This window comes from Polypterus senegalus, chromosome 10, assembly GCF_016835505.1.
Source record: "Polypterus senegalus isolate Bchr_013 chromosome 10, ASM1683550v1, whole genome shotgun sequence".
In the NCBI taxonomy this organism is placed as follows: domain Eukaryota; kingdom Metazoa; phylum Chordata; class Cladistia; order Polypteriformes; family Polypteridae; genus Polypterus; species Polypterus senegalus.
The window spans coordinates 176,639,198-176,657,057 of record NC_053163.1 but is presented as its reverse complement, the minus strand read 5'-3'; the positions used below and the strand labels follow the sequence as shown (position 1 = coordinate 176,657,057).

At 37.6% G+C, this 17,860-nt stretch overlaps 1 protein-coding gene across 7 annotated transcripts in view; it reads right to left on the bottom strand.

Annotated features, from left to right (window-relative positions):
* Positions 1-1,545: 1,545 nt before the first annotated feature.
* lrrc7 (leucine rich repeat containing 7) overlaps positions 1,546-17,860 on the bottom strand; it is a 495,776-nt gene continuing 479,461 nt past the window's right edge. For 4 of the 7 annotated variants that reach the window (XM_039767825.1, XM_039767819.1, XM_039767822.1 and 1 more), the window contains 4 exons: positions 11,283-11,567; positions 9,742-9,834; positions 3,703-3,777; positions 1,546-1,779 (listed from right to left, as the gene is read on the bottom strand). In XM_039767825.1, the coding sequence (XP_039623759.1) occupies positions 1,672-1,779; positions 3,703-3,777; positions 9,742-9,834; positions 11,283-11,567 (561 nt within the window). In that variant the 3' untranslated portion in view covers positions 1,546-1,671. Of the gene's footprint in view, positions 1,780-3,702; positions 3,778-9,741; positions 9,835-11,282; positions 11,568-17,860 lie in introns of those variants that run through there. The other 3 variants (XM_039767821.1, XM_039767827.1, XM_039767823.1) reach the window with 2 other exon arrangements.

Here is a 17,860-nt window from a genome sequence, read left to right as displayed (position 1 = left end):
ATTACAAAATAGGGTTGGCGATCTCTGTCATAGAGGATTGTGTTCCTTAGACTGAGATGCCATTTTCTGGTAGCCCTTGAAATTATGTTGACCTGACAGGAAGAGGTGTGGTTTAATTGAGCAGGGGCGTGGCTGAGGTGCCAGCACTGGGTGTGTTTTCAGAGCTACAGAGGAGAAAACAGATGGTATTGTTAGCATTGATGCAACCTTTTGTTGTAGCAGGGTATTGCATACCTTTTCTGAGTTGGGAAGGTTATCCTCTGGTGCTGATCCATGACACTATATATATATATATATATATATTCTGTGAGAACATATATATACAGTATATATAGCTAGATAACTGTTAGATATTTAGATAATTAAAGATACATGTAGATATGCACACATTCTTAACTTCTACACATATACAGTATATACTGTATATGAAGTTATATAAGAACAATACTTATATAAGTACATTTTGTCTAAGTGTAAAATAAAACTAATTACCTGATTTAGAAAAACTGTCATTTTGGAAAATCTCTTTCCATAGTTATTCATTTTTGAAATGATGAAGTATCACAGTTTTTAACAGACAACTTTGAATACAAACTGATGTTACTGGTTTTAAAAATCTAATAGTTTTGTTGACAGTTCTCTCTTATGCCTTCCAGTCACTTTTTACATAAGAATTAAAATATGTGCTCAGTGTCAGTACTGCAGCTCTAGGTGTCAGTAATTTTTCTCGTTAGCCTGATCACGTCTTTCCAGTATGTTGCACCTGAGGTTCTCGTGTCCTTAAGCCTCCTGGACATGTCAGACAGCCCTACTTTCGGCGAGTCCCAGTCATAGAGTAAAGCCTTTGTCTTAAATGGCTGTTTTTTTTAAAGCCTCTTGCAGTAAATGAGCGGCTGTTTGGCAGGGAATTGTTGGTATGAATAGCAGAGATGAACGGACCAGATAGACAATTATATGTCAACCAAAATATATACACGTCGGGGAATCAAATCAAGCCCCGTTAAAAATGATTGTGCAATTATACAGTTACATAATGAGAAAGCAGTAGGATACAAAAAATACTGGCAAAAGTCATTTTAAAATGTTACGATATACTTGTTTTTCAACAAGCCTGCAAATCGTTTTTTTATACTTCCTTGAGGGCTTCAGAGAGCATTTTTTACATTGTAATTTTTAAGAAAATAGCATACATTCTTTTCTTTCTCTTTGCAGACCTGTTATTCTTATTTTCAATATATATATGTATATATATTTATATATATACAAAAGGCATATACAAAGTTGAGGCAGTGTTAATGTTAAATGTAGTTCCTAAATAGCATTTGTGTGCTTTTGTGCTCAAAATTTGAAATGGAAAAAAAAAACAAAACCTTCTCAATGCAAAATCAATAAATAAAAAGTTAAAAAAATTGCACCAATCTACAGCCTCAGGCTGAAAAAATAGAAGTGAACTGCAATCACACCAACATCAAATTTTTAAACTTCTTTTTTTTTCACCTCTGTATGAATAATATTATATGGATATGTATTCATTTGGCACTGAGGTTTGCCATTGGTCCAGCAATTGGCAAACATTTTTTGTTTCTATGTATAAATAAAAAGTCTGGGAATTTTATAGATTTCAAAAGGTCATTCAATAGTGATTACTGAAGTTGTAAAAAAAAAAGATATTTAAGATGTATTCTCCCTCAAGATTACCAGGTCCACTGTGTTCTGGAAACTCTTCAGTAGGGACACAGCTTTTTCATGTTCCATGTGTGAAAAAATATGTCCATTGGCCTGTAATGAAATGAGAAAGGAAACATTAGGATCACCCCTGTACAGTAGTATTAAGTCAAGAGCTGACGATTTGGGAAAATTAGTTTCAAATGATAAGAAAAAATAAATAAATGCAGAAGACCCTGTCACCAGCAAGAAACTTGTTGAGCAGCGATCCTCTCTGCTGCTTGATGCGAACTCAGGCTGCCAGGTTTCACAGTGCAGGGTACGGCTGTCTTTGCCAATTGAGGTAAAGAAGAACTCTTAGCTTTTTAGTAAAAATCATCTTCTGACTGCAGTGGGATCTTGGGCTTTCCTGTTAAAAATCCTGATACTCTGTATATCCAACTCATGATAATAACTATTCATGGTGGCTCTAAAATCTGTACTAAACCCTACTCTCTCTTCTGTTTCCTTTTCCGGTGTCCTTTTCATGGTGGCACTCAAAGCCCTGTGATGTTCCAACAATGATGGCTGGATTAAAAGCCAGAAGTCTGTTTGACCATCAACATCAAGTGACATCATCTCGGTTCATGACTATTGATGGTTTCGAGTTTAAGATGCTCCCAGAAATGGCAAAGGCGCTTGGAGTCAACCGAAACTGCCACTATCTACAGTATCTGCTCCATAAGGCTTATTCTCACTTGGGCAAAGCTGGCAGCACTGTAAGGATGATGTTTTTTCATTTCTTGAGTGCCTTCAGCATCATCCGCCATCACTGTTAAGGGGTAAATTTAGAGACAGGCTGGTGGATGAGCCTGTAGTGTCCTGGATAATGGACTATTTGTCAGACAGACCACAGTGTGTGAGGCTCAAGGACTCTGTCTCTGATTTGGATGTGAACAACACAGAGTTTGGAATGTCGTGAAGATATGATTGGCTCTTTGTTATTTGATTTATGTGCCATGGATATATTTTCATGGACCTTTTGATATTATTTGCTTTTGTTCAAGTTTGGTCACCATTGAGGCCCATCTATTATCTCCATACTCCATGAAAACATGGTTAACATTTTTTCTTAGCCATTGTTACAAATAATGCACGATGAGTAGCAGATCATTTTTGGAATCCTGTAAGAAGAGAATTTGTGAAAAAAGAGACGCACCAGAATAAGGTGCTATTTTTATTAGTTTGCCATGCGAGGTAGTGAAATCCTTTTGTCCAACACAGAAATTATATTTAGAGTGTTTTAACCAGGAAATGAAGATTGTTAAGTGTGGAGGAAAAGAGTAGTCAAAAGGCATAAACTAAGAAATCAAAAATCATAATACAAAAAGAAAAGGTTAATACCTGGTCTGTGACTCAAAAGTGAATACAAATACATGTTTAAAAGAAGAGTCTTCAAAGCAAACCTACAAATCACATAAATATCCACTTCCATCTTTTATAATGGTGTTTCAATTTTGACACATGTAATACCACAACTGGTCATTTGTTAGCAATGATAGGTCAATACCATCAACAACATGGCTGCAATCATTGAAAAAAACATCACAAAATGGCAATGATGTCAAAACAAACTAGACTCGAATATCATGACAGCAATGGTACAAAACAATTACAGTATGAAATCTACAGCTGGGCCATGGTTTGGGAATCCATTTCTGCATGAAGGACTGGATGACTTTGATCCATTGGTAGGAACCATAAACTTTGTGCTGTATCAAAAACATCTTCAGAAGGATATCAGATCATCTGAACGGTAGGACACATGTACAGTAGAAGATCAGTGATTAAAACACACAAGCATGACTACCTACCTGCAAGGCTGATAGGCTTCCAGAACTTAACAGGAGTTCTTGCAACTTGAAACAGTGGTATTTTGCCCTTGATTGTTAGTTTCTTATTAATAAGGCATCATTCAAAACTAAACACTTGTAAGTCAGTGTCAGTTCTGTATATCAACAAAATTGTGCACACGTGTAATTGCCCGCATTCCCTTACCTTAAGAATCTTGTCACCAGGTCGGAGCACGTTGGCAGCAGGTCCATCAGGTTGTACCCTAGTAACAAAGATACCCTATAAGTCAAAAGTGACATGAGGTTAGGAATCACTTGGTAAGACATGTTAGAATTTTTGCCTTTCAGATATGTACTTGATGATATGCCATTTATCACCTGCTATGCACCTAAACCTTCAAGATCTCAATGCCCAGTATCTAATGAAGATGATATCCAGGGTCTGAGCTGGTGTGAAGGGTTAAATATCATACATCTTTATTAATGCAATGAAGTAGTATACAACTTATAATTCTGCAGCTGGAACTGTGGCACAGGTAACATATATTTTATTCCTACCGTGTTCTTGGCTTTGCCATAGATATCAAGAGCTCTGTAGAAAACTCAAGAGCTAAATGTCAGGATACCGGATTTGCATACTTCATACTTCCCTTTCTCCCAGTCCATATCCCATTGCATATAAGAATCCACTTAGCCCTGTGTTTTATTTCTGACTGGTTACTGTGAGCTAGTACGCATCTTGTAGGAGCTCCATGGTGTTTGACTTATTGAATGCCAACATTACTCAATTTCTCACGGAGACTCGTATTATAGTTAACCTAAAAAAGCCTTGTTTATCCTCAATCTTGTCCTTGTCTATCAACAATTACCAGTCGGTTTACTTTCTGCTATTTCTATAAAACACTGGAGAACGTTTTTGCACAGTTCTTCTCTTTCCAGCCCCTCACTGCAAGACCCTTTGCAGTCTGACTTCCAAAGCTGGCATTGTCAAATTTAAAATAGTGAATATTTAGGTTTGGCTCATGCTGCTTATCCATCTAGATATCTCATCAGCTTAACTACACTCTGCTTTCACACTTCTCTCTGTGTTTTTGGAATCGAGATTATGCACTAGACTGGAGAACATTCTGATTGACCCTTCTATTCCTGATGTTATGATCCATTAAACTCTCCTCATAATCTCTCTCAATGGATCAGTGCTGGGTACTCATCTCTTCTCCTATTATATTGTTTTCCTTCAACACACTCACATTTATTCTCAACTCCTTTGATCATCTTAACATATCAAACAAAAATCCTTTCAGTCCTCATGTTTTGACCAAAATCTTCCTATATCGGTCTACCAATGTCTTGTAGCTAAATCGTCTTAAACGACACAGTCTCTGCAATTCTGATACATTGTACCTGTCATCTGTATCTCCCTGTACAGAAAATGTTGCCATTGTACATGTCACCTTCGACCCATTAGCTACTGACAAGAACCTCAGTGAGTGAAGCTTTGCAGGACCCTTTCCCCTTACTTCTCCATTGACTCAGTCATGTTGCTTCCTCCTTCAAAGTTTCAGTATAATCCATAACCTCCACAACACTATTGCTACCAAACTTCTACTTGTTTAGGCACCTAGTAAGCTCCATGTTAGACCCAGTTAGTTAAACATCATATCAACCTGTGTCCAACTTTTGCAACTCCTCCAGAATTCTGCTATGATGCTATTGTGCTTCTTTGTTATCCAACTCCCCTGTTATACCAACTCAACTGGCCTCACAAAGATGCTCTGGTTCAAAAATCTCCTTATGACCTGTAAGTCCCTGCTTGGCGCTGCTCCTTATTGCCACTAATTTCTCATCTTTCCATATTTACACCCTGCTCTACTACCTGTACCTCCTCTCTTTTTAAATGTATTGACAATCCAAAATGATCCTGGTTCACTGACATTCGGGCTATTTAACCACTCACTTCTTCTTTAAATATCTAGTGTCACACGTATACTTTTGGGAGGTAACTTAAGGGCTTTGGTGATAGTAGTTATCCGCCGAACCAGGAGTTGGCTAATGTCTCCTCTCTTCATCCCTCTGCAGAAGGGAAGATAGACGGACATTCCACCTCTGATGTCACTTCCATTGTTCTTCCCTCTGGATGCAGCCCTTCCTGCCTGGAAGAGCATATGACCAGCAGTTTGGCCATCTTTGTGTCAATTCACTATCACCCTTCATCTAAAAAAATGTCTACCTCATCTTTGCTATTAGATTATTTGCTTTTTGCTTATTTTCATTATACAGGGTCACGGACTTTCCCCAAATCTTTTTCTGTGTCTGCTTCTTGTTTTATACTGGAAATATTTTTTCAAACCCACAATCACCCATCATAACATGCGTGCATATGTTGCTAATTTATCTTCTTGTCGAGTCACTAATGGTAGGGCTATAGGTAATGCATTTGGCACAGCATTCATTCATTAATTTTTTTCCCCAAACTCCTTATTCCTAATGGCTGGCAAAATATGGAGCCTATGAAGGTGCTGATTATGTTAACGGGTGACTAAACAATTTACATAATGCAAATGGCGAGCATCTTGTATATCCAAAATTTAGATTTTCAGTTGCTTTATATATCTGAACTATTTTGCCAATCACTGAAATGTATGATAAATAGAAGTCTGCAAAATAATGAATAATAGTAACCTTTCTGCAGTCCTGAATTAGTTAATTAAGTTTATTATTTTTCAAGTCTAAGTTATTTCTTCAAAAAACATAAATGCATTTGTCAGGCAGAATTGTGATCTAAAGTTGAACTTTTTGTAATAATTTTAAAAAATACATAGCCAGTCCTGACATTTTACATTGAACCTTATAAGACACGGGGCATATAGCCATAAACACTTACTGTATACGTTCAATTTGCAAGCCAAAAGCCAAATCTTTTAAGTTAATATTAATAGACAGTTTACCTTAGTTTTGTTTAATTTGAATGAATGTAGGTTTTGCACAGATAATGCTTACCCCTATAAGCTAACAAGTCAATGAAATGTCCTTAATGCTCTGCTATATTTCTGCATTTAGAAAATAGAACGCTCTCAAATGGCGGCATGGTGGCATGGTGGGTAGTGCTGCTGCCTCGCAGTTAGGAAGCCCGGGTTCATTTCCCGAGTCCTCCTTGTGTGGAGTTTGCATGTTCTCCCCGTGTCTGCGTGAGTTTCCTCCGCGTACTCCGGTTTCCTCCCACAGTCCAAAGACATGCAGGTTAGGTGCATTGGCGATTCTAAATTGTCTCTAATGTGTGCTTGGTGTGTGTGCCCTGTGGTGGGTTGGCGCCCTGCCTGGGGTTTGTCACCTGCCTTGCACCCTGTGTTGGCCAGCAGACCCCCGTGACCTTGTAGTTAGGATGTAGCAGGTTGGATAATGGATAGATGGATGGATGGATGCTCTCAGATTGAAGTAAGACAGCTAGGAAGAAAACATATGAACCACTAGACAGAAAGGCATTATGGGAATACAGTTATGCACGTATGTAGGTCAAACATAGGTCCTAGTTTATGTGATAAGAGATAAAAACATTACAAAATGTAAACTAGATAATAAAAGCTTAAATGGATTCTTAGACGGGAACTTTTTTCCTTTTTCTGTGTGTGTATTATTAACTTTCTTCTTAGCTTTTTGTCTGAACTGTTGGCTTTGAACTTCACTAATAAAATGAAGACAATTGGACTGTGGAGTTTATTTTGCACAACGAATCATACTAACTGCTAGATGGCTTTTCTTTTTTTTTATTTTTTATTTATTAATTTTATTACAATCAATACATAGCAATCAAGTTTTTACAAAAAAAAGAATTATGTTAAGAACAGATCGATCCCCACCCTTGAGAGAGAGAGCAAGCCAAACGGTGTAAAATTTAAGGCTTGTAAAAATACCTAAATTAATAAATTCTCTGTGCTTTATGACCTTATTTTAAAATATTACTGATTAGATCCTGCCATGTTTTGAAAAAAGTCTGCACAGATCCTCTAACTGAGTATTTGATTTTTTCCAATTTCAAATAGTATAACACATCAGTTTCCCACTGACTTAAAGAGGAGAGTTTGGGTTCTTCCAGTTTATCAGAATAAGTCTGCGTGCCAACAGTGTAGTGAATGCAATCACAATTTGTTTGTCTTTCTCCACTTTAAGCCCCTCTGGAAGAACCCCAAACACAGCTGTTAATGGGTTAGGAGGGATTGTGAGTCCAAGGCTGTCTGAGAGGTAATTAAAAATTTTTGTCCAGAATAATGTTAATTTGGTGCAGGCCCAGAACATGTGACCCAGTGAGGCTGGGACTTGATTGCAACGTTCGCAGGTTGGATCTCGCCCTGGAAACATTTTGGAGAGTTTTAGTCAAGACAGATGTGCTCGATATATAAATTTGAGTTGTATAATTGTATGCTTTGCGCATATGGAGCTTGAGTGAATTCTCTGCATTGCTACTTTCCACTCCTTTTCTGATATATTAATTGAGAGGTCATTTTCCCAGTGTCCTCTTGGATCTTTGAAAGGAAGGGATTGTAAAAGGATTTTATATATTGTAGAGATGGAGTCTAACTCCTTGAAATTGAGCAATAATTTTTCCTGCGTGGATGAGGGTGCAAGATGAGGAAAATCTGGAAGGTTCTGTTTAACAAAGTTCCTGATTTGAAGCTAGATGGCTTTTCTAATAGCTGTACTTTAAACTATTGGAAAACCTTCAACAGGCGCAGCTACAACAGTTATTAAGTATTGATCTGTCTTGCGATTAGGCACACATTGCAAAATAGCTCATACAGGTAATTTCTGAGCAAAATAACAAACACCAATAATATGAGATTCAGCCTTTTTAAAAGAGGATCATCTGTATGTGATACCTTATCTTCTTCCTCAGTAACCTTTCACCCACCCGGTGGTGGTGATGGTTTCCTCTCGAAAGTCAAAATCACAGTAAACTGTTTCTGGATTCACTTTGATTTACTTCCATATTTATGTGAGAATAGAAAATGTATCCTTACCTCGAGAAAAATAATCCCAGGAATATGCAATCAAATGATCCCTTTTGTTGTAACAAATGTGCATTGAAAACAGAGAAGGAATTTTTTTATTGAATCATATTGTACTCTGTAAGTTTTTCATTTTTCTGTTGGAGCTTCATGTCCTATAGGTTAGGAGCAGGGACTGATACACCACATTGCCACACTCACCACATGACAAACCAACTCAGGATCCTAGATTAGGACTCGAGTGCAGCTGTGTGACGGGTGACACCTCAGCACCACACTAGTTCAGATGGAGTGGAACTGTGTGAGGTTTTTTATGGCGGCTGCAGTGCCAATTTTGCAACCAGTCTCCAGGTTTTTCCCTGCAGGTTTGAGGGCCTACATGCAGGGTTGGATGTAGATTAACAAGGACCCAATGAAGTAGAGTCACTTTTGGTGTTTATACGAGATTCGAACTGACAGCCTTCTGATCACCAGTTGCAGATCCCTAGCCTGAGAGCCACCACTCTGCCCCTGTCCTATAGTGTTCACTGTAAAATGCCAGGACTGGCTATGCATTTTTTCAAAATTTGTATAAAAACATTTAACTTCAGAACACAATTTCATGTGGCAAATGCATATCTAGGATGTTTGTGAAGAAATAACTTTGACTTGAAAATTACCAAAGTGTTCCTTTCTGCAGAGAATGAATAGAGACTAACTAAATATGTTCAAGACTACAAGTCACATTTAAGTGACCTGAAAAGAGGCAAACCTTAGGAAATACAGGTAAAGGTAAAACAAGGGCACTGGAGCCAATGTGCAAATGATCAATACATCTGTCCAATCGGTAATTCTCCATTTATTATAGATCACTCTTTTAACTTCCAGTATGTCTGTTTGACTACAAGGTTATTGTAAAAACATTTTATAGTTTACCTGAATTTACTTGAGTGTCATGATGGATCCAGAGAGTGATGGCTATCTTTACGGAATTTGCACGCCACACCCCCATACCCGCATACCCCCTTATCCGCATAGTTTTTTCAACACATTTCACCTCACATCACAAAAACACGTTAGGTTAATTGATAATTCTAAATTGCTCTTATGTGGATGTTATGAGTGGGTCCCTGTCATGGATTTTATATTTCAACATGGAGTCTGTAATATTACATACGACTGAAATTGCCCTGCTTGAATTTGAAAACAATTTTCTTTGTTAATATTTTCTGTTTGGGCAAATCAACATCCAGCAGTCTTACCATATCTGAAGGCTTAAATGGGTTGCCTTGTCCGCTAATTCCTCCAGAGATGCTAAAGCCAAGGCCAGGATTTTTTTCAATGCGTACACAAAACTGTAAGAAAGTATAAAATATGAGATACACATATTAAAATAAATAATGCTATACTATAAATTGTATACAAATACACTGTCATGTGAAAAAGTAAGTTCATCCCATGAAAGACAATACCATTTTATAAGCGAGCTTAATACTGAGCTGGGTTGTGGGAGCCCATCCCAGTAAGCATGTGGCACAAGGCAGGAACAAAACCCAGGGAGGGTAACAGTCCATCACAGGGTGAGCACACATGGACACAAACACACACACACGGGCCAATTTAGTATCTCCAATCCACCAAACTGTGGGAGGAAACCCATGCAGACACGAGAACCCTGGTGTTTCTTTACTGCAAGGTAGCAGCACTATCACTGTGCTATTCTCAGGTGCACAGATACAGCCCAAATTCTAACTTTTAATAAGGCAGCCTTAGACACAATCCTCTCTCTAAATCTAATTTGAGGTATTTCAGGTTATGCTTATCTAATTTTACTCAATGAATTAAACTAAAAAACATAAATGGGCATGATGTTTGCTATATTACATATCATCTTTATCTATAGGAACTTTTTCAATTAAGATCAAATCTTGGTATGTCCACATATTTAAAAAAAGAAAATGTCTTTAATGGGTTGTACTTACATTTCCAGGTGAGTTTAGTCTAAGCCTGAAAATCTAACTAAAGACTTCTGCGTAAAGTATCTATCTATCTATCTATCTATCTATCTATCTATCTATCTATCTATCTATCTATCTATCTATCTATCTATCTATCTATCTATCTATCTATCTATCTATCTATCTATCTATCTATCTCTGTTATATAGTGCCTTTCATTATCTATCTATCTATCTATCTATCTATCTATCTATCTATCTATCTATCTATCTATCTATCTATCTATCTATCTATTATATAGTGCCTGTCACATCTATCTATCTATCTATCTATCTATCTATCTATCTATCTATCTATCTATCTATCTATCTATGTATTATATAGTGCCTTACATATCTATCTATCTATCTATCTATCTATCTATCATATAGTGCCTTTCAAGTCTATCTATCTATCATATAGTGCCTTTCAGAGCTATTAATCTACTTATCTCTTATATATCTGTTATATTGTTATTATATATCTGGTATATTATTTATCTGTTATATATGAAATATGTGTTATATAGTGCCTTTTAAATCTATCTATCTATCTATCTATCTATCTATCTATCTATCTATCTATCTATCTACCATATAGTGCCTTTCACATCTATCAGTCTCGTATATATTCTATATCTGTTATATTATTTATCTGTTATATATGAAATATGTGTTATATAGTGCCTTTTAAATCTATCTATCTATCTATGAGATATATGTGCCATTTAATTTTTTTTTTTTTATTCTTGCAGTTATGTCCCTTGGAGCCTACAACAGAATGATGACAAAGGTAAATCGTCAAACCTGCTCCTGAAATCCATCCATACTCTTTTGCCCCTTTGTCTGAATGAGACACCGTCCACTCTGGGCTCCTCTTGGACTGGCTAGAGTCTGCGTGGTGGGGATCGGGACAGGCAGTGGAGACTGATACTGCTGGATGGAGATTTTATTAATGGCCCCCTCATACTGTTGGTTTCTCGTGGAGCGATGCTGGGGATTCAGCGTGGAGGATACCATCATCGTCTGGACTTGATGAGGATGGCTAGCAGCCTGTGGGTAATTCAACCCGTTAGGCAAAGTGTCAGGGAGCTGAAAAGATGCAAACATTACATCTTACACAGACGACTAACAGACATTCGACAGATGTCAATGAATCATTCACAGTGCATGAAAGAAGGATGCAGATGACACGATCATTTAATGCATGGAGCGAAACAAAGCTGCACATACAGTCTGACGTAATATGATAAGAATTTGGTCTGTTTATTAAATACTGCAATTCCACTTACAGCTCAGGCTAAGTAAATCCTCACAGTTTAGACCTCTCCACTGTATACTTGGCACTGATTCCAAGTGTTTAATGTGATGTTTTCCAGCACACAAACAAAGATATCCAGTTTTCCATATATATATTAAGAGTGCTTGTCTACTTAAGAAGGAAGTTTATCAGATTTCGTCCCTAGCACAAGACCAGATCATTCTACACATTCCTTTTTGTTGGTCTACTTACATTTCATCTTATTAGAGCCATGTACAGGCGGTGCTGCATTCATTTGGTAATGTTACAGTGGGAAACGTTCAGTCTGCACATTTTCATAATTTCTGTCACTGATTTGTGTGTTAAAATCCTGGCTACAGGGAGACTGATGGAAACCTATGTAATTTCACACAAACATTAGAAAGTTTTCATTCACACAGAGATCCAGATACACAAGGAATAAGTGACCAAGTAGTGAGGTGGACAGCAGGAGACTTTAGGGGGCTTGAGGTAAATTTGGGGGTGAATGGTTGAACACAGTATAAAAAAACTTGTAAAAATACATTACATTAATTACATATTTTTACAGTGAAAAAAGTGTAATATGAAAAATGGTTATGCAATAATTTTACTTAAAAAATGCATGTAAACTTATATTTGGGAAGTGCTTCAGCTGTCAATATCAATTAATTGTTTCAATGTTAAAGACTGATTTTATTAATAATTGTTGCATTGTTGTAAAGTCACCACGGCACAGAAAACTTAATTTGCATAAAGATGAGTCAATTTGCATATGGAACACCCCCTTTGGCAGCCAACGCTGTTAATTGATCCTCATGACTCCCCCACTTTTGCATTGTAAGAAATGAAAACTTCAAGATGGCTGACAAACTCATTTTTCTGTGTGTCCTTTTTGTGGTTATGGAAGCTGATTTATGTTTTTTTTCTTGAATAAACTGGTGAAAATGTTCTAAACCCTACATCACAAAAGCAAACTTTCCATTCCCAACACGCAACATGAAATAATGCTACATTCCATTTACCTCGGAAATCGAAGCTACGAATGACCTCACACCCGAGTTTCAGTAAAACGTTTGAAAAACAAGTGAATACCTCGGGAGACGGCACCTGATATACTGAAAACTACTTTCTAATTAAAATGAAAGGTCTAAAAAGCGGAACGTGCACAAGGAAAAAGTGTTGTGAAATGGAAACCCCAGAACGTGTCACGTGGGGATTTTTCTATAACCAAAAAGTATGGGAAAGGCCAAAAAATGGGATTTTAAAAAATATCATGTTGTGCAACGACACTGTACTGTAAGGTAAGGTTTGGCAAAAGTGTAAAGGAAAGAGAAGAAGATAAACTCTGGAAGGATGAATGTTATTAAAAATGCTACATGGAATGTAAGAAATAGACTAATATGGAAAAAGAAAAAAAACGTATGCAGTTACAGTGTTTTACAGATGGTTCAAAAAGAAAAGCCAGAGCACAGAATGGCCGTGTAAGAAAAGAAGAACAAGAAACCAACGGTAAGCGATTTGTGTTTTTAAGATCTGCCCTTTGTTTTTAAAATTAGTCAGTTTCGGTTGTCCATGTAATTATATATGAGTGAAGGCAAAAGCAGACAGTAATTCTATTAAGATTTAAAAATCATATTTTTAAATCTGTTAAGATATGAAATAAAATAACAGTAGAACAAAAATAAAATATTTGAAAAAATCAATATGGACACATCCAGGAAAACATTTGTTGTGCTAGCTCCATCTGAGTTGCGTGTGGGTGGCAGTCAGTGGGCTCGAGGGTGAAACGTTGGCTCAGGGGTTGAAGAAGTGCACTAATGTCTTTTCTTCCTCCTCTGGAGATCATCTGAAGGAAAGACCACCAAAACTCCAATCAGGTTCCTCTTCCATCTCCAGACCACACCCTCCTACTGACCTCACTTCTGTCTGATCCCTGTTGGACCCTCCTCTTCCTCTCCACTACCTATAAAACTAGCCACTTGCTTTTCCCAGTCAGTCCCGTTTTCGACACAGTCCTTTAAGACTACTCAGCAGTGCTTACAATATATGGGGTGGAACCCTAAACCTTCCTCTGTCTCTGTGATTATTTTTTACAGAATAAAGAGATGCATTTTGTGCATCCAAATATCGTAGCAACATGTCCATGGATAGAAATTGGACAGTACCGTGTACAAAAATAGACAGAAGTGCTAATGAACAGTATAATAAAACAGCTCTCACTAAAGTTGGCGGTGTACGTCGCCATTTTGGATTGACATCATGATCTGAAGTTGGTCAAACTCGGACTTTAGGTGGCATACCAATTGAAAATTCCAACAAGGAATTCTGACTTTCCACTTTAAATGGAATGAAGCATAAGCTGAGTTACTAGAAACAGAAGAAAGATTTCAAGTTAGGTAAAAGTCACGGATGCGAGTTACGATGTGTCGTCTTACTTGTAATTTATTCCTACAGATTGCAAGGCGCTCTTTATGAAATTTCTGTCGCAAATTCCAACATAGCATATTTCGACATCACAATTCAGACTCAGCGCAGCATAATACTGCTAACCATTGAACCTGTATAAATGGATAAAAATGGTGGTCTGCGTGTCTAAAGGTCAGATAATAGGTAGCTGAATTGCTAGTTGTTTTAACAGTGAGGTTACAGATTTTTTTTTTTTATAACCTTTGTTTGTGAAATAGTTTTAGTAAATTTACAGTAAATTACTGGCCACTAATTTGCAGTACTATTACAGTTAACATATAAAAAAATCACAAAATGAATGTACAGTAGATTGCAAATGGTTAATTACTGTAAATCATCAGGAGCATAATAACAATAATAATAATTCATTAGATTTAAAGAGTGCTTTTCTCACTACTCAAAGCACTTCAGGGAGTAGGGAGCCACTTCAACCACCACTAATGTGTAGCATCCACCTGGATGATGGGATGGCACCCATTTTTGCACCAGTAGTCTCACCACACATTAGCTGTTAGTGGTGAAGTGGTGAGAGAGAGAGAGAGAGACAGATAGAGATAGGGGATAACTAGGGGGCCTGAATGACTAGGCCATGGTGGGCAATTTAGCCAGCACATTGGAATACACCAAATTGAAATTATGTTCAAATTATGCCCAGGGATCTTTTCTGACCACAGATAGTCAGGACCTCAGCTTTACGTCTCATCTGAAGGATGGTGCCATTTTTACAGCACCGTCTTCCCATCCACTGAACTGAGGTATTGGCATCCACACACAGACTTCAGGGTGCAGGCTTCACCAACACCTCTTCCCGCTGCTAGATCACATTCATTTTGTGGCTCTGTTTACTGCAAAATCTCTGTATAGTATTATATTTTTGTTATAACATACAGTAATGTGAAATAATGGGGAAGTAATGCAATCAGCATCCAGTGATTTACTGTAAATTTAGTCTATTATTTCTATAGTGTAGTGAGCATTGTCCCAATGGCCCCCAAAACAGGGATGGTGCTGTTTATTTACATGTTAGCTGTGTGTGGTCTTCAGAACAAAAACTGCCCGACACAGTTTAATTATATTCGTGAACTTGGAGAGGCCTCAACTAACTCTTAAGAATTACCCAGTTCAGAGGACGCGGATCCACCTTGTGCTTGCTGCCCCACTGGCTTTCATGAAACAACACCATATCATAGCCATATCACTGGCATATGAGTCCTATTAATCTTTGTCTTGAGAAAATACCAACAGAGAAGTGAAAACGTTAAGCCTTGCCCTCGATTGCTGAGGCGTTTCACTAACTCAATGTTCAGTTGCGACGTTTGCTTCGTTTTGATGTTGTGTCTCTTCATTAGCATGCGGCAGTGTTTTGCTGCACACAGATCTTTTGTAGTGAGAAGTGAGGTGCATGCATGCGCCATCTAGTGGCTGTGGTTGAGCGTGTGCAGAGCAGATTGCTCCATACACACACACACAGGTCTTTCGTTTATATATATCTAATTCTTTTAACAACTCAAGAACAAGGAAGTCAACCCAAAGCATTTTTTTTTCATAATAATTTGCCTTTTTATGGAAACACCATGTATGAATGCATGGACACATTTACATTTTTACATGTACATATTGCAAATAAAGCACAGTCGTGTAAAATTAGCTGATCACAGTCAGGTTGTGTCACGGTGCAGAGATAGGAGATTCACTACCTTCGGTTTAAGATCACATGTTTCCCATCAGCTAAAGAACAATACAAGTATTATAAGATGATGTCCTGTGGTGTCAGAAATGGCCCAAATAAACATTTTTACAATCCACTTCCTTTCATAACATACGCGTTTTTTTAGTTCCAATGAAAGGCCCTTTATTGGCTGTCACTTTTATACAGTCAAAGCCAAAGCAAATCATGTGTCTGTGAAGGCAAGCCATCTGACGAGGCAGGGGTGTCATGTTGGGTTTCAGCTTTCGACACACAGCCAGGATGCTGGAGTTTGGAATGAGCAGCTTGCAAGCCTTTTCACTTACAAGTATAAATGCCGGCAGGGACAGACACAGGCATGCTATTGGACCACAGAGCAAGGTACCGCACAAACATGCACAGGGGACAAGATATGAACAAAACATCGATGAAAAAGAAACCTTGAAAGGACAGAAAAGGTTCATTAATAGTAAAAGAAAGGAATGTAGTTTTCAAATATACACAAATGACATTCTGAATTAAGGGTTACTCCAGGGGTACTCAGTGGCTGCAAGTTTTTGATTTATCCAACTTTTTTATTTGAACCTATTAATTTACTACTAAGTCAATATATACTTTTGGTCTTAGTTTTAGTTACCTTGTTTGTTACAGTTCAGAGCTATTGCACGTCTATTTTAGTTTTAAACATTTACATTTAAGATTTAATTGTGTCCAGCTCTCTTAACCAGCCATCAGTTAAGAATGAGGTACAAATGACAAAAGAACCAGCAGCTCTCCAGCTAATGTGTGTCCATTTAAACCCGTGTACCTGCATCATGAAGTATCTGCATTAAATCAGTGTTTTGAAATAAATGAGCGAGAAGGAAAGTACCAAGGAGTACAAATTGCAGTAATGAGATCATGGGTTCACATCCTGGGTCCTCCCTGTATCTACAACACATTGAGAAAACTGCTATATAAATGTAAATAATTATCTCTCTATTATAATAAAAAAATCTTGGGAAGAGAGACGAGACGTGACTTTCTCAGAGAGACACTTTCACATCCCATGAGACGAGACTTTGTGCCAAGAGATTTAACCACGCCTGGGGCCGAAAATAAAAGACAAAGGGTAGATGGCAAAGTAGAACGTGGTAAAGAATTCAGAAATGTTGCAGAGCAGGTGAGAGATAATGGAAGTACAAAAATTAGAAAATCATTACTTGGTGAAATAACGGAACAGCGAAAAGAGATTGAATATATTGTTCAGATTTAAACTACAGTATAAGTCGGAGACTTGTAGATCGTCTAATTCGTGTTGCCATCAGGGAAAAGTAATGTTTCTTCCCAATGAAGAGGTGTATCCGCGAGAATTAATACATTTGTTGTTTTGTGAAAGTGAAATCCCGCAAGAGAAAATTTCAAGCCCCGCGGGACAAGACTTTATGCAAAGAGGTTTGGAAAAGTCCTGCCCACATCTAAAACATTTACAACCACACACATGGTTCAATCATTTCTAATTTGTGTGAATGCTATTGTCAGACACAGTTCATGTAGAGAGAAAGAAACGATATTCACTCATGGACAGTTATACGTTGGGTTGTCACGATGTAATTCCAAACATGGAATCAAAATTCAATGTGATATTAACGAAAAGGTAAAGGCAAAAAGAGATCAAATATATAGACATAGGTGATATGTCAGAAGTATGTAGATATTGTTTGACTTTAAACTTTAAGTCGGAGACTTGTAGATCATCTAATTCGTTTTGCCAGAAGGAAAATGTAGTGCTTCTTCCCAATGAAGAGGTGTATCCGTGAGAATTAAAAGATTTGTTGTTCGGTGAAAGTGAAATCCACATACGCAATCGGCAGAGACGCAAAGTGGCTGGCGTGTAGCGCAGGCCAGGGGGGTTGGAGAACAAAGTGGGCAGGGGGCAAGGCCCTCTAGTTAGTTATTATTATTAAATCT